Raw genomic sequence first — 22147 nt, 5'->3', positions numbered from 1 at the left:
TTCAGAAACTCCTATCATGGGTTCTTAATAGGACTGTCAAGCGATTAAAAATTTTAATCGCACTGTTAAGCAATAATAGAATACCATTTATCTCTTTATCATTAAAGTTGAACTTAAAAATGCAGAATTATGTACAAAAAATAACTGCATTCAAAAATAGAACAATATGAATCTTTAGACAAGTCCACTCAGTCCTATTTCTTGTTCAGCCAATCGCTCAGACAAACAAGTTTGTTTACATTTGCAGGAGATAATGCTGCCTGCTTCCTGTTCACAATATCACCTGAAAGTAAGAACAGGCATTCACATGGCACTGTTGTAGCTGACGTCGCAAGATATTTATGTGCCAGATGCGCTAAAGATTCATATGTCCCTTCATGCTTCATCCGCCATTCCAGAGGACATGCGTCCATGCTGATGACGGGCTCTGCTCGATAACAATCCAAAGCAGTGCGGACTGACACATTCATTTTCATAATCTGAGTCAGATGCAACCACCAGAAGTTGATTTTCTCTTTTGGTGGTTTGGGTTCTGTAGTTTCCGCATCAGAGTATTGCTCTTTTAACACTTCTGAAAGCATGCTCCACACCTCGTCCCTCTCAGATTTTGGAAGGCACTTCAGATTCTTAAATCTGTAGCTAACTTTAGAAATCTCACATTGGTACCTTCTTTGCGTTTTGTCAAATCTGCAGCAAAAGTGTTCTTAAAATGAACAACATGTGCTGAGTCATCATCCGAGACTACTATAACATGAAATATAAGGCAGAATGCAGGTAAAACAGAGCAGGGGACATACAATTCTCCCCCAAGGAGTTCAGTCACAAATTTAATTAACACTTTTTTTTTTTTAAACGAGCATCATCAACATGGAACCATGTCCTCTGGAATGGTGGCCGAAGCATGAAGGGGCATACTAATGTTTAGCATATCTGGCATGTAAATACCTTGCAATGCCGGTTACAAAAGTCCCATGAGAACGCCTGTTCTCACTTTCTGGTGACATTGTAAATAAGAAGTGGGCAGCATTATCTCCAATAAATGTAAACAAACTTGTTTGTCTTAGCAATTGGCTGAACAAAAAGTAGGACTGAATGGACTTGTAGGGTCTACAGTTTTGCATTGTTTTATTTTTGAGTGCAGTTATGTAACAAAAAAAAAATCTACATTTATAAGTTGCACTTTCACAATAAAGAGACTGCACTACAGTACTTGTATGAGGTGAATTGAAAAATACTATTTCTTTTATCATTTTTACAGGGCAAATATCTGTAATCAAAAATAATATAACGTGAGCACTGTACACTTTGTATTCTGTGTTGTAATTGAAATCAATATATTTGAAAATGTAAAAAAAATCCAAAAGTATTGAATAAATTTCAATTGGTATTCTATTGTTTATCTTAGCAATTAAAACTGCGATTAATCGCAATTAATTTTTCTGAGTTAATTGCACGAGTTAACTGCAATTAATTGACAGCCCTAGTTCTTAGGGCAATTTTTTTGGTGGCCTCAGAGTGTGGCCACTAACCCCTGCTGGTGGCCGCTCTGACAATTTTTCCAAGCCCAAGCCACGCCGTCCCAGGCTGAAGCACAGAATCAGAGCCCAAGGACGGAAGCCCGAAGCCCACTGAACACACACACTGGCCCCACAAGTCTGCAGAGGCGCTGCCCGGAGACCCCAGGAGGCTGCATGGTGCAGGGCGCTGATCCCTTGCTGGCGGTGCCAGCAAACACGAGGGTAGCCAGGAACAACAGCTGGCTGCTGCTTGCTCCTCCCACCCCACATCTCGACCCAGGAGGCTGTCATGGCCGCAGAAAAATCCCCTGGTAGCTGCATGTGGCCACAGTGGCCACATTTAAAAACACTGTAGAAGGCCCTTTATTCTGCATCACCTTTTAATTATCACTCCTTGGATTTTGGATGCACTTAATGATTCATTCAGAAAAACAGCAACAAGCTTGGGCCCTGATCCTGAGAGATGCTGAATGCTCTGAACTATAATTGGCTTCATTGAAGGCAGTCAAGACCTTGCAGCATCAGGGCTTTAAGCCAAATCCTGCAGTTCTTACCCATTCAACTCAATGGGCTTGGTCATATAATTAAGGGCCCCAGGACTGAATAGCCTGATCCTGTTTGGTCCCGAGTACCCACAACTTCCACTGACTTCAGTTTGAGCTGAAGGTGCTCAGACTTTGGGTTCAAGCCCTTAGCTCCTCCCACACAATTCTAACAAACTCTTCCTCAGCCTCATCTAGAAAGGCAGGAGCGTAAGGTAATGAGCAAAGCTTGGAATGGGGACATGAAACGGGAAGGGCCTAAACACACTATTTTGTCTGCCACTGAATGCTAGATGCTCAAATCCAGCCAACTGAGAGAGGATATAAATCATGGGGAGAGTCCAGCATCCTAGCTCCAGTTTCTGTTCCCAGAGGGTTTACCCAGCATAAATATTTACTATGCTTTTTACTGGTTTTGTTGCTCATTCACATGGCTCTGACAAAACATTTGGCACTGGAAGCACCCAGGAATTGAACTGTCCTTCCCAGATACTCTGTGCTCACACAAAATGACCGAGATCCATCTGCGCCCCAAGATGCTTTTAGAAAGAATATTTAAGGCTCATGGAAAGGTGCCAGACAGCCCAGGAGACTGAAGTCCTGTTTGCCCACAAAGCATTTACAGAATGGGTAGCAGCAGGGCATGCTTCCTCACACACAACTCGTCCATGTCCTGGAGAGCTCCCCTCTCAGGGAGAGAGGTCAAGTCAGTCTCCATGACCCCTTCAGCCTTTGGCACCTCTGCTCAGACTTCCAACAAGGTGACAGACAGCATAATCGCCCAGCAAACCTAAACATTTACTATAACAGAGGGAGCCTGCAGGGATGAAAGATGACCATGATACAGGTATCTCTCCACTAGGAACTGGACTGAGACCACTGACTCGTTCCACACAGGACACCAGGGTAGCTCTCAGATAACTTCTGATCACCACAAAGGTAGTCCAGAATTAAACCAACAACCCACTAGGAAAAGGATTCACATCCCATTCTCCAATTCCTGCATTGCAAGCATCATCCCATGTGCAGACCACACTTTATGGTAACCACAGTACATCCTGGATCATCCAATACACTCCTGCAAACATACGGTGCCAGGATCTGAAAGCACAACCAGGCCTTGGCCCACACAAGTTCCTCTGAACGTCCTTCCTCAAGTCAACTGTAGCGTGAGGATCCAAATATCAACATTACCACTGTGAACCAAGACCTCAGCGGATGGTCCAGGAAATCAAACCCAGATACAAACACTGAACTTGTTGACTGTAGCTGTGAGATCAACTTGTAGGATTAAGAGCTTGGAAAATATTTTGGATACAACTGTTTAATTCTCCTTCCCCTCTCTCAAATTTATTTTAATTCACATGAAAACGGTGAAAAAAAAGAAAAAGGACAAATTAAAGCAGCAACTCTATAAAAACAATGAAGCCGAACTGTCCCCATGTTCTAACAGGCAGCAAAATGTATTTCCTCCAGGGAAATTCAGATGGTTCCAGAGTAGACTGTGTTTTGCAGCCTACACTCGGAAAGGCTTGGAGTACAGCAATGGCTCTTAGTAGTTGTGGTAGAGGTAAGGTGCAATGAATATCACTTTACAGCAACCCCGCTCCCACGCTAACTCAAAAACTGCACTGCAGATGAAGCAGCCAAAGGCTTTCCTGAACACAGAGGTAAGTGCACAGTGAAGCACCAAGATGAGGATGCGGTCTAGTTATTGGAGGAGGGGACTGGGATTCTGGATTCCTGGATTCTATTCCTAACTCTGCCACCACCTTGCTGTGTGACCTTGGGCAAGGCATTTAATGTGTCTCAGTTTGCTCTTCTGTAAAATGGATATACCACTTATACACCTCACATGCACGTTATGAGAATTTAATAAACTAAGGTCTATGAAGTGCTTGGAGATCCTTGGATAGAAGGGGCTGTATAAGTATCATGGCAACTACTAGAGGGGAAGGAGAAGATGAAAGGATGATGAGCCAGAAGGGGTGCATGAAAGGCTTAGGACTCCAACGGGTACCAGCTAATTCTACACTCTCTGCCTGAGAGGCAATAATAACCCTCTTTACAATATACTCTGCCTGGGCCCATTAAGCAATGCCCATGCTCCAATTCCTGAGGCCACCACCTGCTACATGAAACAAAAGGGGAAACACCACACTGACAAGAGAAAGAGAAAAGCTAAGTGATTCTGCAAACACAAGAGACGGTGGAACTGCTAAGGGAGGGGAGGAAAAATATCCTGCTCTCCATGCCAAGAGTCCTCACTAGAAACCGGTTCAGTGATTTACATTTACAAACAGTGCTTCTCCCAGACACAAAACAGCAGGTGGGGAGCAAGTATGTTTTGTGTCAGGAAGACTCAAGCAACTTGTAGAAGGACCTCACTTAAGTGCTTTTAAAGACAGCAAAAAAATAATGGCTCTGATTTTTCAGGTTCTCCCCCAAGCCAGGTTCAGGTCAGGAGACTGGATATCTGTGTGCGTGTGTGAACTTTACAGTCCCTACTTATGCTGCCGCTGTAAGTTTGGCAGAAACCAGATCCTGACATCAAACACACTGGAGAGCTATTGAGAAACACTTCTGGGATGGCAAATTAGATTTAAAAGGCTACACAACGTGACTGCCGAGAGACCGAGAAAAGAAGATAGATTAAAAGAGAAAGAGGAGAAAGGATAACAAAAAAAGGAATGAGAGAGAGAAGACTAAAGAAAAAGAAGAGGATAGAAAAGGAACAAAAAAGAGGAAAGGAGAGGTCTGATATTTTAACCCAGAGAGGGGTTTTGTCCTTTGTAATTAGGTCTTTTACACATCCCAGGACTTTGCTTTCAGTGGCTGAGAAAAGACAAACCTATTCAAATTCCACAAGTTCTCAGAGCATTATGGGAGATGGCTGCACAAACAAAAGCCGGGGGCAGCAGAAAGGGACCCAGCAGTGACAGTGATCAGCCGGACTCAAGGAGAGGCTGATCCCACACCAACGATGACAAATGCAGCTGTAAACACCAGTGGAGCGAGATGCTGACACTCTGTAACACAAGGTTACGCTTCCCACCACGGAGCTACAAGGCAAATTTTAATGGGCCAAGACCGACAGCAGGGAAATGAGTGTCCGCTCTCCGCTGCAAAAATTACAGCTTCCCCCGCCCCCTGCCCATTCCCCACTATCAATGCTCTATCACATTGACCTCTCATTAAGGAGGATTTTTTAAATGTGGACACTTTATCATAAGAGGACTGGACAGTTCAAGGGATTAAAATAATGGGACAAGAAGCCTCTGGCCTCCAGTTTGGTTGTTCCAATCACACTCAGGTTACAAGTGGCTGAAATTGGAACTATGCAATGGGTTTAAGGAGACCAGTGTGAAATCAGTTTGGTATGGTTCCATCTTGCAAACCCCCAGTAACCCTGACAAGCTGTGCTGTAAATGCCCATAATGCAGCAGAGAGTATGCATATCCTGTTTGCCTGATCCTGCGGAATGCCTCCTGCAAGATACTGAGTACCAACGGCTCCCACTGAAATCAACAAGCCTGAGCCTGCCCTCTTGCTGAAACTAGTGGGATGAAGGGTGCTCAGCAGGTAGCATGCACCATTTAGCACCATGCAGGGTCGGGTGCTTGGCTAGCCCCATTCAAGTCACACGCAAAATGCAAGCAGGATTTGACCCTAACGTGGCAGTTGCTGACCTGGCATAAGATGCCTGCCTTCAACCTTCTTACCACACAGCTATCCATGAAAGCACTCTCCTCCCTCCCTTTCAAGCAAGGACCCATCCTGTGAGCTGCTGAGCACCCTCAGTCCCCAATGAAGTCAAAGGGAGTTGGAGGTACTCAGCAGATTTGGGTCACAATTCTTTTCCAGCAGTAGCTTCTATGAGTCTATAAAAACAGGCCTCTCTCTTCCGTTGTTTAGTTTATACCAACTCTGAAGTGAGTGGGGCTAAGCCGGGATGCGGGGAGGCTCCCCCCCAACATAGAGCCCACTCGTGGATTGGAGCCAAATTTTGTTCTGCTGTTTATGTGAACATTTTGCAGTCTGGTGCTGTCCCAGGATGACTGGCCCATAAGGGTGAGCTAGGACCAGTGCACCTGTGGCCTTATCAGCACACCCCTAGTGTGGAACAATTAATTCAGTTTAAAAGAAGTTTTAAAAAGGGTTTGAGGGCCTTCTGCAAAGGAGTTTAATTGTAGTAATTAATTGTGGGGAGCAAAACAAATAGAGCTGGGAGCTCAGCAGTAAGGTGGGAAGGACTAGGGGTCAGCAGTGGCTGGAGAGACCCACCCAGGATCAGTGAAGGGCTGGTAGAGCAGAAGCTGAGCTCCGGAAAAGGGACTCTGAAAAGCGGTCTGGAATTGAGTGAGACTTTGACCCAGAAAGGGGTCATGGGAATCCCCTACCCCTCTAGTAGGAAGAAGACTGGGAAACAGCTGAGGAGGCTGAAGTTTATGTTCAGTGTTGAACAACTTAAGGAGATATCAGGGGGAAAGAACTGTGTTTGCCCAGATGGCGATGCTGGGAGAGACTGAATATGTCCTGCTGAGAGGTGAGGAAAAGACACTGTTGCTTTCTCATTAAACCAGCCCCAAGAAGGGGGTTTTGTTGCACGATCCCAGTCGCACTTTTTTGCTGACGTGTCTCTGGGAGAAGGGAACTACAGGATGGGCCCTGTGTAGCCACTGAGGTAGTGCAGAGCACGTCTAAGCCTGTGACAGGTACCAGCTGCCTATAAGACTGTTGCCTGGGCCCAAGCCCCACTGTATACATGGGGGGGAGCGTGCATTTTTGTGGGGGTGCGGGAGCTGCAGAAGAGAGTGTGGGGCAAGTCATCTGGCTCACAGAACTGAACTATTCATTTAATAAGGCTTCTACAGATACTCAGCTAAGCAATAATGACTCTTAAGCAGATGTGACAGAGGCTCAGAGAATTGAATATACAAAATTCATTTAAAAATAAGGAGAAAGGCTCCACCTTTCAACAGGGCTCTGGCTACCCCACATGCAGGGTTCACCATCACCATGCGATCAGAGTTAATTTTGGGGTTCTTTGTTATTTATATTTTATATCTATATACACACCCACATATATATATAGCTGCTATGTGTTTTCTTTCCTCTGAACACTCATGTAGCTGTATATAAAGAGGAGGAAAGATATTAATTAAATAGAAGATAATGTTAGAGTTGGCCTGGAGAGAGAGCGACTTCTAGACCAATGCCGGCTGTGAGGGTTTGCAGCCTACTCTGGGCTTCCTGGAAAAATACACTCTCAAAGAACAGGACATCGGCAAGCAACAACAGTGAGAGCAAATCTTGGCACAGGGAGCTTCAACCAATTAGGGCATGCTCACAGTGGTATGAGGCTAGAGGGATGTTCATTACAAGGCTTGTGTGCTCAGATTTCCAAATTTACCAGTCCATGAGCAGCATCCCTTCTATAAGATGTATCTTTAGCCTCACTTGCTAACTCACCGTCTCTAAAGAAATGCTTCCTTCCTTTAAAAAACAGCTCCTGGATGCTCCAGCCAAAGAATCCAAGACACAAGAGGTTTTAATGTTACCAATGCAGGGCCCTTACAGAAAGCAGTTGGGGCTTAACATTACAGACAGAGAGCCTGGTCCCACATTCCTCATGCACCCAGAACTCCCACTGAAAACAGCACCGAGCATAAGCTACTGAAGAGACTTAAAGAGAGGAGTGATGTGTTGTTTAGGTCAGCAGAGGGACAATTATTTTGGCAGTGTTTTGGTTGGGCTAAAGGGCCGAGGAGAGAAATGGTAATATGAAGTTATTGCAGCCCAGGAGAGAAAAACGGTGGCTCAATTCCCAACCCACAGCACTGAAGGAGAGAAGGTTTCGCATGGTTATCATCACACACACAAATCCCAGAGCCCTTTCCAAAACAGTACAAGTCAAAAGATTGGATCACATGCAATACCTGCTGCCAGCAACCTCTGAGTTCACTCCTGGCTTATTTGAGCATACAGTCAACTTGGGATGAGGTTTCTGAATAGGGAGGTTAGTTTTAATGGACAGTAACCTTCAGGACCCAAGCTCAAATCATGTCTCAGAGGTCTTTCTTCAATGGGTTCAGACTCCTTACTAATACACACTGATCAACAGCACACACTATGCACATTTAGGACAAGCAGTGTTCTTGCTCAAAGACAGCCCAGGGCTCAGATAAGCAAGGAGGACTGATTGCCCCACAACTAACTCCTGGAAAGGAAGGAGGTGATGGGCAAAGGTCATAATTCAGAGGTCACCAGCAGGGCAGCATGGGATGGTTTAGACCTTCTCTCAGCACAACACATGCGCCTAAGACGAGAGAAAGTACTTACGCAAAAAGGTGCAACTAAGGGAACAATTTGTAAAACTCAGTTTAATAGTTTGAAAGGAAATTATATTCTGCATCTCGATAAACTCACCAGTGGCTCCCGAGACACGGCATTCTCAGTCCCAGGAGAAGAGCCAGTCTGCAAAGCAGAGAGAAAAGAAGAGTGAGGTTACAGTGCCACCTGATGGACACAACTAAAAGTGCTTATATGTTAAGGCCCCACAGTCCTAGACCAGGATCTAGGTACACACAACCATTGACATGAATGGCAGCTCTGCCATGGACCAAAGACCACACGTGACCCAAAAGGCCTGGATATCAGAGATGCTGAGCTCCTGCAACTTCCATTTAATCCAATGGAAGTTGCAAGTGCTCAGCACCTCTGAGGAGTCAGTTACCATGAGTCAAAGAAATCACTGACAGACAGATCAGTCATGCCATTTGAAAGAAACATACCTGATCATTACACTTCAGAAGTAAATAGCAAGGTGACCTAGCAGACAGAACTTGAGACTGGAAATCAGTATGCTTAAATTCCTAGCTGCACCACTGGACTCACTGTGTGATCCTGGGCAGGCCATTTCCCCTTTCTGTGCCTCAAGATTTCCATGTGTAAACTAAGGATGACAATTCACCCACCTCCCAGGACTTAATGTTTGCAAAGGGCTTTGAATTCCACAGAGGGGAAAAGTTGCTATAGAAGTCCAAAATATTGTTATTAAATTGAGTTCAAAGGTACATCTCTCTGGTCCAGTATTTTATTATCCTGTGTAGAAAGATTGAATTTAGTCTGAAGCTGGGCATGTCCCAGCTATGGGATATAATAATGCTTTGCATTTCTTTACCATCATTCATCCAAGGATTTCAAACCAAATTCATATTAATTAATTAGGCCTCACAGCAACTTTATGAATTTATGAATGATATTTAACACTTGCATGGGAGTTTCTATTTCCAAAGAGCTTTACACTTAACCAAGATACCAAGGTAACAGGCACCTTAGAAATATATTCAAGCTCACGACTCCCCAGTGAGCTTGGAATTATCACTCTCGTGTTACAGATGTGGAAATGGAAACACAGAGAGTTGAAGAGAGTTGACTTGCTATCTGACCTGAAGCAATGGTCAAGCTGGACTTAGAACTCAGGAGATCCTAGCTTTCAGGCTCAGATCATACTTTAACCTTGTTGACTGCCTCACCAGTCCAAAAGCAGAAATAACTTTATCAAAGACCCATGTTTCACCAGCACAAAACACTGAGGCTAGTTTAGCGTGCAGAGGCCCCTTTCCTTAGCACAAGCTGGTGTTTTGTGTGCATGCAAGGCCCTCATCTTAAACCATCAAGTAACACCACAAAGTCTCATGCCATATCTACACTACAAAATTACGTCGACCTAACTTACGTTAGCATACAGCCACCACAGTTATTTAATCGCTTGTGTGCGCACACTTGGCTCCTTGAGTTGGCGGTGCGCGTCCTCATCAGGCGCACTTGTATTGATTGAATTGTCAGTGTGGGGCATTGTGGGATGGCTCCTGAAAGCCAGGAACAGTTGTCTGCACTGATACTGCGTTGACTCAATTACATCACCCAGTGACTCTATGCTGCTCGGGGAGGTGGTGTTACTAAATCCGTGCAGAGAGATACTTACATCAGTGAGAGCGAAATTTAACTGAAGACACTTCCACAGCTAGATTGACACAAGGCAGCTTACGTCGACCTAACCGTGTAATGTAGACCAGGCCTCAGAGACCTTCTCCCCCATGCTGTCTGACTCACTCTTATACAACATATCACACCTCTTAAGTATCTCAAATGTTCCCCATGTTAAAAAATAAGGCACTGTGTGTGAGGAACAAGCATTTACCACAAGAGGGTGCCAGTAATTCACTGCACTGCAACCTCATTGCTCCCAGTCATACTTGCAGCAGTACCAGGACTCAGATATATCCTCTAGGTCCCCATATTGCAGGCCCCATTACCTTTCTATCTGAGTGCAGCAGACAGTATTACATGGCACCAAGAGAAGGGTGTCCAAGTGCTAAAGTGCATGACCCCATCTCCAAGCTACTAACAGGGACACTATCTCCCCACTACAAGCTCTTCCACTGGCCTCACATTCACTCCCTCTTGCCTATGCACCCCTGCTTTCGAGATTTTATAGCAGGGTCAGAGCAAGCCACCAAGTGAGCTTAAGGTCTCCCCTCCAAAAAAGTGGGAAAAATCTACAGATTAAAACAAAAATACAGTTGGTGTGGTTTATTTAGAGATCAGGGCTAAGTTAACCCCTTGGAGACTGCAGACATCTGCATACCTCATAGTAAACGCTCCATAGTCTGGCTGGTTTTCTGGAAAATGCTGGTGTCCAAAGGGTTAAGATCAGGAGGAGGCTTTCAGGAAAGGGACCCTACAGAGTAGAATATCAAAGTGTGGTGGGGCCACCTTTCTTCAGGACATTGTGGGAATCTGGTCAAATGTTTAAGATGGGAGCTCAGGTGTGGGGATCCTGAGTCCTACCTGCTCATTTTTCTCACTCTAGGAGCCTTAGGAGTGGCCTTGTGGTTATCTGGTATGGGGAGCTGAGCAGAGTTCAGTTAACAGCACGTATGAGCAATCTGCAGAGGATGATGCGGGGAAAAAAACAGGTTCACCCTCGATCAGCATCACCCCTTCTGAGAGGTGAAACTGATAACCCTGCAGTCTCCCCCACCTTTAACAGGTGGCAAACTAGAGTTTCTGGGTTGCTAAGCACACAGTACCAAATCCAACCTCAATCGCAATTCCCAACAGTTTGGACAGCTAAGATTTCACTCTTCCAAGTCTAGAAACAATGTTGCAAGCTCCCACTGTGCATTATCTGGAGGACAGACATTGAAACATCCACTTATCTATTTATCACCAGTGAGTGTGAAGTTCTCTCTAGTGAGTTTGAGGATATAAGCAGCCAATTTCTGCAGATTTTAAGTTTTTTTTTTTTTAATAAGTTTATGGCCCTTATGATTGCAGAGAAAACCTACCAAACATGAAGTGTAACTTATGTAATCGTGTCTGCTCAAGTCTGCAGTAAATCTGCTCCAGTGCCTCTGCGGCTGCTCATTTCTGATGCTTGGGAAAGCTGAGTGAACTGACACAACATTGGTCTGTTTTACTGCTGTGCTTTGGAACCCAGGGGTTAAGAGTGAAACTTACAAGAATCAGGTCAGGTTTACCATGTTGATGCTTGGGAAAGCACCAAAAAAAAAATAATGGAGCTGTTGCCTCCGGATGTAGCTTGTGGCCCTCCCCACAATCTTTCCTTTTGTCCTCTGGCTAGCAGGTATCTGGTGCATCTTTCAAATCCTGGTGAAGGACAGTAGGAGTCTGTGTGTGAGATAGGTCTCCCTTCTACAACCCAGCGGGATTACACATTAACAAAAGCCTACATTAGGGCAGACATATCCTAGGACAGCGGAACACAGCCTTGCACAGCTGGTGAGCTACTCAGTCAAAGGGAGTCTATAAACCACAAAATAACTGGGGCGTGGAGTCCTGAGGCCATCTCCCAACATACTGACACAATGCCACAGCACCAAGGCCTCAAGATCTCCAGGACTTACTTCGACACACTGGTTGGTACCTCTTCTCCCCATGCTCTCACTCCAGCACCTAATGTACTTAGGGACCATATGGGGAGCTCTCTTGTAGTTAACGCTATGCTGTCTATGACTGAAAGCCCACTGAAGTCAATGGAAAGAATTTCTGAGAACAGGCAGAGCAAAAAGCACACTGATAAAACCCTAAAAGCTACATGTGGCTATGGAGCATCACTCCTCTGTGCCACTATTCCATAGATCTTCTGCTTACGAAAACCGGTTATTCAGAATAAGTATGTTTGGCCCTTCTGTAGCACTTTCCAAGGAAATCAACGCAATTTTTCTAGTACTAATTAAGCCTCACACCCCTAATGTGAGGTTTAATTATTCCTATTTTGCAGATATGGAAACTGAGGCAACGAGCGGTTAAGTGATTTGCCTAAACTCACAGAGCAAGACAGTAGCAAAACGTAGAAAAGAACCTACTTCCCTGATGTAACACTGCAGATTGTACAACTGTAGGATATTCCACTAGTTCCCTGAATATGCCCATATGCACTTCCCTCTGGAGTCTAACCAATATTTGCTGTAAACTCACTCCGCACACATGGAACATTTGGCTATTCCTGGAAGTTGTCTGATGCTGGATTTGCAATGATTAACTCCTCTATATAAAGCACAGGTTACTCTGGGAAACCATACATTACACTTATCAATAGGAATTTGGATTCTGAATACTCATAGGACAAATACTGAAGCACTCTGATTGAAAGCTGCCTTTAAACAGACTGACCATATGCATCTGACTTATGAGTTATTTATGGTATTTCGATTGTATCAGCCATGTTTACAACTGTTTTTAATGTAGAGGGAGAGGGTGCATTTCCCTTGCAGCAAAGCTTCCAAACACAGGAAACTCAAGGGACGATTCAAAGTTTAAGGAGCTAGTCTCATATGACATGGAGCACTTCTCCTCCAGTTCACTAGCTGAGACAATATATTAATGCCATGTGACAGCTGTTCAGGAGGCTGGATGTAGAGCTCAGGTGTCTACATCACAAAACACTCCATCCCTTGTTGCAGTCTCAGCAGAAAGGCCTGAGGATAAATAGGTAAGAGATACTGGCAGATTTGGGGTAAGCTTGCCTTGATAGTGTCTCTTAAACAATTAGAGGAATTAAGTCTCTGCAGCTGTAAAAGCACTAAAATTTGCTTTGATCATCCACTCCCCAAAACAAAACAAAAAACAGCTGGGCACAGGGACCACCCCAGGCCAGATCAATGTGGCTTTAAAAGTGTTTTTAGCCACACATGTAACATTTTAATCTTTAGGTCCTGGTGGTCCCCTTTATCTCCACTCTTAATCGTTGGTATTGTATTGGTAAGTATGAAAGGTGTAGACCACCAGTGCCTTCCATCCACATGACCATCTCTCCTGTTTCTGTCCCTCACATTAAAAATAGGTCTAGCCTGTCTTTAGATCACTCTGCTTTACAGCATTATACTACAGAAAAGAAAAACCTTGTACACGGCAAGCATTGTGCTTATGGATTATCCTCCCCTAGTGGATGCAGCACCCATATTAGTACCAAGTCCCACTACGGTGGTCTATACTATTGTGGTCACCATTTTTATTAGACTATGATAAATTTTGTACAAAGTATGCCTTGGGAGATATTACTTGAAGACTCAATCTGCTGAATATTGTTGTCTTGGTAAAATGTGTGTATCAACATTGTATGAGAAGGTATTAGATTCTACTAAGTATCTTTGTTATAACATGCTCCAAGGTTAAGACAAGCAGGCACAAACCAGTTTTTCAGAGACAAAGACACACTGGCACCCCCAGACAGGTATCAACAATGTCAAGAGGGTTATCGCTTACTTAAGCAGCTATTCTCCAGCAATGGAAAGGTGTGATTAAGAAATTTACATTGCATCACAGGAACGTTTCAAATCTCAGTCCACAAGGTCAACAACAGACTACCTGTCACCATGACTCAGCAAGGATGTTTCTAGCACAAGAAATTGAGGCCTGGTCTACACTGGGGTGGGGGTGGGGGGAGGAAATCGATCTAAGATACGCAACTTCAGCTACGAGAATAGCGTAGCTGAAGTCGACGTATCTTAGATCGAATTAAAATTACTTACTTTGCGTCCTTGCAGCGTGGGATCGATGGCCGCGGCTCCCCCGTCGACTTTGCTTCCACCTCTCGCCGAGCTGGAGTTCAGCAGTCAACGGGAGAGCAATCGGGGATCGATTTATCGCGTCTACACTACACGCAATAAATCAATCCCTGATAGATAGATCTCTACCCGCTGATCTGGCGGGCAGCGTAGACGTACCCTGAGTTATAAAGCGGGGGGATACTTGATTTTACCTCTCCTGCTCCCACCTCTCCACTCATGACATCAACGACTCTCAAAGAACTGAACTAAGGGGGAGTGGTCCCAGGCTGGAAGGAGACCCAGCCTGTGAAATTTACAACAGCGTACGCTGAGGCAAAACCTTTGCTTTAACTTTCACTTAGCTTGTTAAGTCAGGTATTAGCTTGCCTTTTACTCTTTTATTTCTTTTGTAAACAATCTTGACTTTTATGCATTATCACTTGTAATCACTTAAAATCTTTCTGTAGTTAATAAACTTATCTTATTGTTTTACCTTAACCAGTGTGTTTGGATTAAAGTGTGTGGGAAGCTCCATTTGGGATAACCAAGACTGATGCATATATATCACTTTCCTTTGATGAAATGACAGACTTTCTATGAGCTTGCATTGTTCAGTAGTGTGCTGGACAGTACAAGACACACGTTTCTGGGGGAGGCAGGGAGGGGAGACAAGGTTGGGACTAAGGGCTTGTCTACACTGGCACTTTACAGTGTTGCAACTCTCTCGCTCAGGGTGTGAAAAAACACACACACACCCCAAGTGCAGTAAGTTTAAATGCTGTAAAGTGCCAGTATAGACAGTGCACCAGTGCTGGGAGCCGTGCTCCCAGAGCTGGTAGCTACGCCCCTCGTGGAGGTGGGTTTTTTAGAGCGCTGGGAGCCAGTGCTCTGCCACGACTACACAAGCCATGTTAAAGTGATGCCATGGCAGCGCTTTAGCATTGCCAGCGTAGACTAGCCCTAAGAATTTGCAGGTATCACCCTGTATGTAATTCATGAGTGACTGGTCACAATGCTCATGTATTTAGCGGGGAGTGAATCTGCATGCTGAAGGCTCTCTGAGCAGGCCAGGTGAGGAAGTTCTGACAGCATAGCAGTGTAAAAGGCACCCCATGCTAGAGAATTGAGACAGCTGTTCAGTGGTCCAGATTGTACCCTGGGGGAATGTCACACCCACTCAGGCAGCCGCTCCATAGTTTCAATCCTTTTCTCACTCACACAGACATAGTACATGCTAACTTCTGGGTGACAGGAGTCTCAGCTTGTGTGTATCATTATACAGCTAATTAGGTGTCACTTGTATCCCAAACCAAGCGGCTTGGAAATTTAAAACATTGTTAGCTAACCCAACAGCATCACTGCCAAACGTTTTAAAATAAATTCTAGGTTTTCCAGTGGTATCGGGATTCAGAGTTTGCTAGAAAAATCAGAGGCCAGGGCTGGTGGCTTGCTGAGCTTGAGCCATCAAGTCTATTGCTATAGAGTTTAGAGTTAACAGAAAAGCTGATGCCACAAGGAAAATTGGAAAACTGATCTTTAAAAACAGTCCTGCTCAACTCTTTGCACTGTTTCTCTACTCTTCCCCTGATTATATTATTAGGGACATTCACAGAAAAGTAGGATCTTCATTGTTATTTGATTTCTTAAAGGAGGCACTGTCACAGTCTATGAGTCTAAAAAGACACCAAAAGTATATTTAGTCAACAAAAAATAAATCTTTTACAAACCCCAATAAAAACAATTATGGCCTTTTTAGAATTTTAACAGGAAACATGCTGAGGACTAAGTATTAGTAGACCACACAGGGTGGTGATAATACTCCACACCTCATGCTGAACTATGTGCAAACAATAAACAAACAGCATCCATGGGGAAAAGTAAGTGCATTTTTTAGTTCTTTCTGCTTCAATTTAAGGTACTGATGTCAAAATTCCCACTGATTTCAATGAGAGTTGGATTGGACTCTGCATTAGTCATACTGGTAAAGACATCTGTTATGACTTTTTTTAGCTCAACAACGTCTCCCTTAAGAGTCCAGCCACCCCTTGTTCTCTTGGAGGCTTCATTCTGTGTTTCAACTCAACACTATAGGTTACTGGGTGCATTCAAATCCCACTGAGGTCAATGGAAGGGGAGGGCATTTGACATCTCACAGGATCAAGTCCTGCGGGAGGACTCAACTCACTGCAGTGGAAATGTTAACAATGTCACAGACAGAGGGTGAGGACTCCAGGTGGAGAAGTCAGCAGCCAAAGCTGATGGATGTGGAGAACAACAATGATCCTATTTAATTTCCACTCGGGTGCACAGAGTAGTAGGCAGGGAGGGGGAGAAAATGTCACATGCAAGCAGGATTATTCCAAAGTAGAATATCCTTTTAAAGACTACCACAGATCAGCAGCTGCTCTTTACCCACACTTTCAGTGCTGCCTCACACACCTGGGGCAACACACACCTCCAGAGCTGCCCTATGTAGCAGCTGGGTCACTCCTGGAGTGATAACATCCCTAGGGAGTGCGAATGCGTGGAATGCCAGCACTTCCACACAGGCTGCAGTGGAGTCCAGCAAGAAAGGGGTTAGCCAGCCCCTTCCACCCCCACAGACTTCAGGCTGCAAGACATTGTTATTCCAGCCCATCCAGAGAAGCTATTTCCCTTCTCCCCAATGCAATTAAACAGACAATAATTGCCCTAATGTGGAACAATTACTCTTCAGCAGCATGTGCCAGCAAAAGGAATATTCTGTCCTATCTCAAACTCTTCTTGACAGAGAGAAAGCGGCCAGAGTAATAACACCATTTAGCTCTTTACAAACGCTGACACCCTATGAACTTATAAACCATTACCATCCCCATTTTTCACATTGGGAAACCAAGACAGGTAGAGGTGACATGTCTTGCACATGGTCACAGAGAAGTCAGTGTCAAAGCTGGGATTAAAACCCAGGAGGTTCTTATGAGCCAAACACTAGGTCACATTTACTAGACTTATGAGAAAGAGAGGAGTTTCCATTTTCAAATATTAAATCTTCTTTTGAGGCACTGCAGCTCTGGATAACTGTAATAAAAGGTCTTAACAGGGGGATGGGTGAAGATGACAGTGTACATAACTTCCTTGTCCCTCCAGGCAATTCACAAGAACCCTGACTACTTCTCAGGCAACCAGACATTCCAGGTGGCACTACAGTTTATCAGATTCCTTTCTAGAATGCTTAAAGCTAACAGCCCGGGCAGATTTCCCAGGTGACCCACACGTCAGTCCCAATCTTTCCCAAATTTTCATCTTGCTGAGATGTTCACCCAGGTGAGTGAGAATGGCTCATAATACCTGTGCCAAAAAGTACCACCAAGGATGATTGGCCAGTGAAAAGCTGAAAGTCCAGCAAACCTCTCCCTAAACTGCTAGCATCACCTTAGGGCTGGGTCCATGTAGAGATCTGCACTGGTACAAGCAAAGGTTTGAGTTTAAAATAATGTATCTAAACAAGTGCAACCCTCTGTATGAACAGCCTTACTTATGTTTTCATGGATTCGTAGATTGTAAGGCCAGGCGAGACCATTGCAATCATCTAGTCTGACCTCCTATAGCGCACAGGCTAGAGAATTTCCCCAAAATAATTCCTAGAGCAGATATTTTAGAAACACATCCCATCTTGGTTTTAAAATGATCAGCGATGGAAAATCCACCACAAGCCTTGGTAAGCTGTTCCAATGGTTAATTACCCTCACTTGTAAAAATTTGCACCTTATTTTCAGTCTGAATTTGTCAAGCTTCAACTTCCACCCACTGGATCGTGTTATACCGTTCTCTGCTAGATTGACGAGCCTGTTATTAAATATTTGTTCCCCAGGTAGATATAGGCTGAATTAAGTCACTCCTTAATACTGTATTCTCTTTGTTAAGCTAAATAGATTGAGTTTCTTGAGTCTATCACTTTAAGCATGTTTTCTAATCCTTTCATCATTCTCATGGCTCTTCTCTAAACTCTACAGTTTATCAACATCCTTCCTGAATTAGGGACACCAGAACTGGATACGGTATTCCGGCAGCGATTGCACCAGTGCAAATACAGAAGTAAAATAGCCTCTCTACTCCTACTTAAGATTCCCCTGTTTATTCATCCAAGGACTGCATTAGCCCTTTAGACCACAGTGCTGCACTGTGAGCCCATGTTCAGCTGATTATCTGCCATGACCCCCAAATCTTTTTCAGAGTCACTACCTCCCAAGATAGAGTACCCCATCATGTAAGTAATGCCCCTCGTTCTTTGTTCCTAGATGTATACATTTAGCCATATAAAAAGGTATATTGTTTGAGTCTAGCTTGCCAGTCGATCCACATTGCTCTTAATCATTGACCTGTCTTCATTATTTACCACACCCCCAGTTTTTGTCCCATCTGCAAACTTTATCAGTGATGATTTAATGTTTTCTTTGCTGTCATTAATAAAAATGTTAAATAGCGTAGGGCCAAGAACCAAGCCCTGCAGGACTGCACTAGAAACACCTGTTTGACGATTCCCCATTTGCAATTACATGTTGACACCTATCAGTTAGCCAGCTTTTAATCCACTTAAAGTGTGCCAGGTTAATTTTGTAACGTTCTAGTTTTTTAATCAAAATTTCATGCAGTACCAAGTCGACTGCCTTACAGAAGTATATTACATCAATATTATTATCTTTATCAACAAACTGGTAATCTCATCCAAAAACATATTAAGTTAGTTTGATAGGATCCATTTTCCATGAACTCGTGTTGATTGGCATTAATTATATTACACTCCTTTAATTCTTTATTAATCGAATCCTATATCAGCTGCTCCATTATCTTGCCTGGAATCAATGTCAGACTGACAGATCTATAATTACCCGGGTCATTCTGTTTATCCCTTTTAAATATGGGCACAACACTTGCTTTCTTCCAGTCTTCTGGAACTTTCCTCGTGTTCCAAGTCTTATGAAAATCAACATTAACAGTCCAGTGAGCTCCTCAGCTAGCCTTTTAAAACTCTTATACACAAGTTATCCAGACCTGCTGGTTTAAAAATGTCTAACTTTAGTAGCTGCTGTTTAACATCCTCCTAAGAGACCAGTGGAATGGAAAAGTGTTATCATATGATATGACTTCATCACCTGTTTCTTTCCCAAATGTGGAACAAAAATATTTATTGAATATTTCTGCATTTTCTTCATTATTATTGATCACTCTAGCGTTTCCATTTAGTAATGGACCAGTACTATTGTTAGGATTCTTTTTTGTTCCCAATACTTATAAATGCCTTCTTACTGTCCTTAACTCTGCTGGCCAAAGATTTCTCCTTGTGTCCCTTTGTTTCCCTTATTAATTTTCTACAATTCCTAGCTTTTGATTTATATTCATGACTATCAACTTCAAAGTTTAGTTAAACCTGTTTCCAACCAATTTAAACTAATCCAAATTAGCCACTCTCAAACCAGAATAAGAGTGTCCATACAGGGGTTTACATTGATTTAGTTAAACAAGTCCAAGTTTGTATGTGGACAAGGCCTAGGAGACCATGAACTCTGTTGGCGGCAGTATTAACTTCATCACATTCCTCCCTGCTGCTGAAACCTCACCCAGGCCTTCATACCTCCCTTCCGCTCTTCATTATACTTCAGCTCTCTCCCCTATCATCTTCCCAAGTACCACCATGTGCAGAACTGCACACATACAGAGCAGCTACATCCTCCATCTCCTCCTCAGGCTTCCTACATTCGCTTCAGGATCCAGTTTAAAATTGTCCTCGTAGTCTTTAATACTCTCCTAGTGCTTGCTCCAGCCAACCTCACTGGCCTTGTGTGTCCCTACTTCCCTCCCCACTCAGGGCATGTCTACGCTACGGGTGCTACAGCGGCACAGGCACAGTACTGAAGCTATGTCACAGTACTGCCATAGTGTAGACGCTTCCTACATCAACTGAAGAAGTTTTTCCACACCCTTCATGCTATTATATATGCCTTGTGAGATATCATTTGAAAACTAATAATGCACTGATCAATAATATCATGATGAAATGTATGTAGCAACATTATATGTAAAGTTATGAACACAAGCTGAAATCATGACTGAAGTGGGTTTACCAGATAAGTCTGGGGAGTGGGCAAACCTATTTCTCAAAGACAAAGGACAAGCTGATGCCGCTAGCCAAGTGTCACCAAATCTGATGGGCAATCACCTATCAAGTGGCCATTCTTTGGCAAGCAATGGGGGCTGGAACAAACAGATTTGCATCTTAGCAAACAACAGCGTGGAACCTCTTTCACCACCATACTCCTTGACTCCACTCTCTCAGAGGGAATTAACTTTATCTAAGGGTAACCCTCAGCGAAATGCTTTTCAAAGGGTGACTGAACTATAAAAGTGAGGTCCATAAACACCCCAAGTTATCTCTCCCTATCCTTCTCTCTCTTTTTCACCTAAGAACACAAAGCAGCAGCCATTAGACTTTGGGAGAGATCCTGACCTGAAAACTGGTCAGCCCTGCTGCTGGGAGCATGTGGTAAGAATTTTATCTGAACCCAAGTCTAGTGGGTTAAATTTAGTAATGGGAAGAATTTTATCTTTTTCTCTCTTGTACTAACTTAAAACCTAACTCCTCGAAAACTTGTTTTATTCTTTAATCAAAACTAATCCAGCATTGTGAACTGTGTGGGTAACTCCATTTATGGTAGCAAACTGTTGTATACTGATCCCCATAGAGGAGCAACTGACCTAATATATCTGGATTATCCAGGAGAGGGCTGGACAGTGCAGAACTCATGTTTTGGAGGAAAAGCAAGGACTGGGAGTGTATTGGGGTCACCATGCAAGTGGTAACCAAGGCTGGTAGAAGCCGGAGTGTGACTGACTGGCAGGCTGCAGCTACACACAGACATTCAGAGTGTTATCTGCATGGTGGAAGGTTGTTTGTGAGCAGCTCAGTTGGGAGCTACAGTAGCACAGCATTACAAGGCATCCAAGTTTGCAGGGCAGGGGTGACACAGTCCCTCACTGATCTGGATTGCACCCCAGAATGTCATAACAGGTAATCCACCTCTCCAAGTGGCAGTAGCTAGGTCGTTTGTTCTGTCGACCTAGCCACACACCACGGGTTAGGTCGGCTTAACTACGGTGCTCAGGGATGTAGCTATGTCAATCTAAATTTGACATGTAGACCAGGGCTCAGTCTAGCAAGGCATTTATGTTGTACTCATCGCAGTGATATCCTTAACATAGTTGGTGCACAAACCTTTTTCTCTGCCACACCCACCAACTAAAAAACTATTATCACACACTATCCCATTGACTGTTTAACTCATTCCAAATCCCAGCTGAAATGAGTCAGATCTCCCTTCTCTCTCTAACTATATTTTTTCTATTTCAAACGCTTTATCAAATTTTACCTAAAGATCCAGAAATAAAAATACTGGTACTGTCAAGGGGCCTGGCCTGAATGTCTCTCCCATTTAGAACTGCATTTGATTATTATAGTGTATTGAGCCTCATAAATCAGTTCCTGCTAAAGCACAGACTAGAGAATGGAACTAAGAGGCCCGATTCTGGAAAGTCTATGGTTAGCAGTAACAGCATCACGTATGCCTCCTGCCTCCCAGACCAGACAGACAATCTGGAAAAAAAACAAAACACTGCAGCCAAATAAGGCAACTCCCTCCCTAGTCACAATCAAGGTAGACCAAGGTTTCATATGATGGCAAGGGAGTCACTTACAGGGCTTCAGCATTCCCAGCTGGAAAGAGAGCAGCAATACACTTTTCTAACCCATGGCTCACAGACTCCCTTCCCTGGAGAGCAAAAGGGCACAAGCTGGGGGAGGAAGAGGGGGACCTTGATGCATCTCCCATACACATACACGCAAACTCCCATGGGGTGGAGGAATATAGACGAGGGGGATCCATGGCGCACACACACTCTCCCTGGGGGGGCTACACAGGGGGCAGGGCGCACACCCCCATCCCCAGAGGAGATTACATGGGGGGGCTACACAGGG

General features: G+C 44.0%; 1 protein-coding gene across 2 annotated transcripts in view; it reads right to left on the bottom strand.

Annotated features, from left to right (window-relative positions):
• The window catches only part of PEX14 (peroxisomal biogenesis factor 14), a 98105-nt gene that overhangs the window by 75633 nt on the left and 325 nt on the right, over window positions 1-22147 (bottom strand). For both annotated transcript variants that reach the window (XR_002908718.3, XM_024210617.3), the window contains exon 2: window positions 8489-8536. Coding sequence is in view for 1 of the 2 variants with exons in the window: in XM_024210617.3 (XP_024066385.1) it covers window positions 8489-8536 (48 nt within the window). In the remaining variant the exon portion in view is untranslated. The remainder of the gene's footprint in view (window positions 1-8488; window positions 8537-22147) is intronic.

This window comes from Terrapene carolina, unplaced genomic scaffold (assembly GCF_002925995.2).
Source record: "Terrapene carolina triunguis isolate 2854851 unplaced genomic scaffold, T_m_triunguis-2.0 Scaffold714, whole genome shotgun sequence".
NCBI classification, from domain to species: domain Eukaryota; kingdom Metazoa; phylum Chordata; order Testudines; family Emydidae; genus Terrapene; species Terrapene triunguis.
This window is presented reverse-complemented; position numbering and strand designations above follow the sequence as displayed.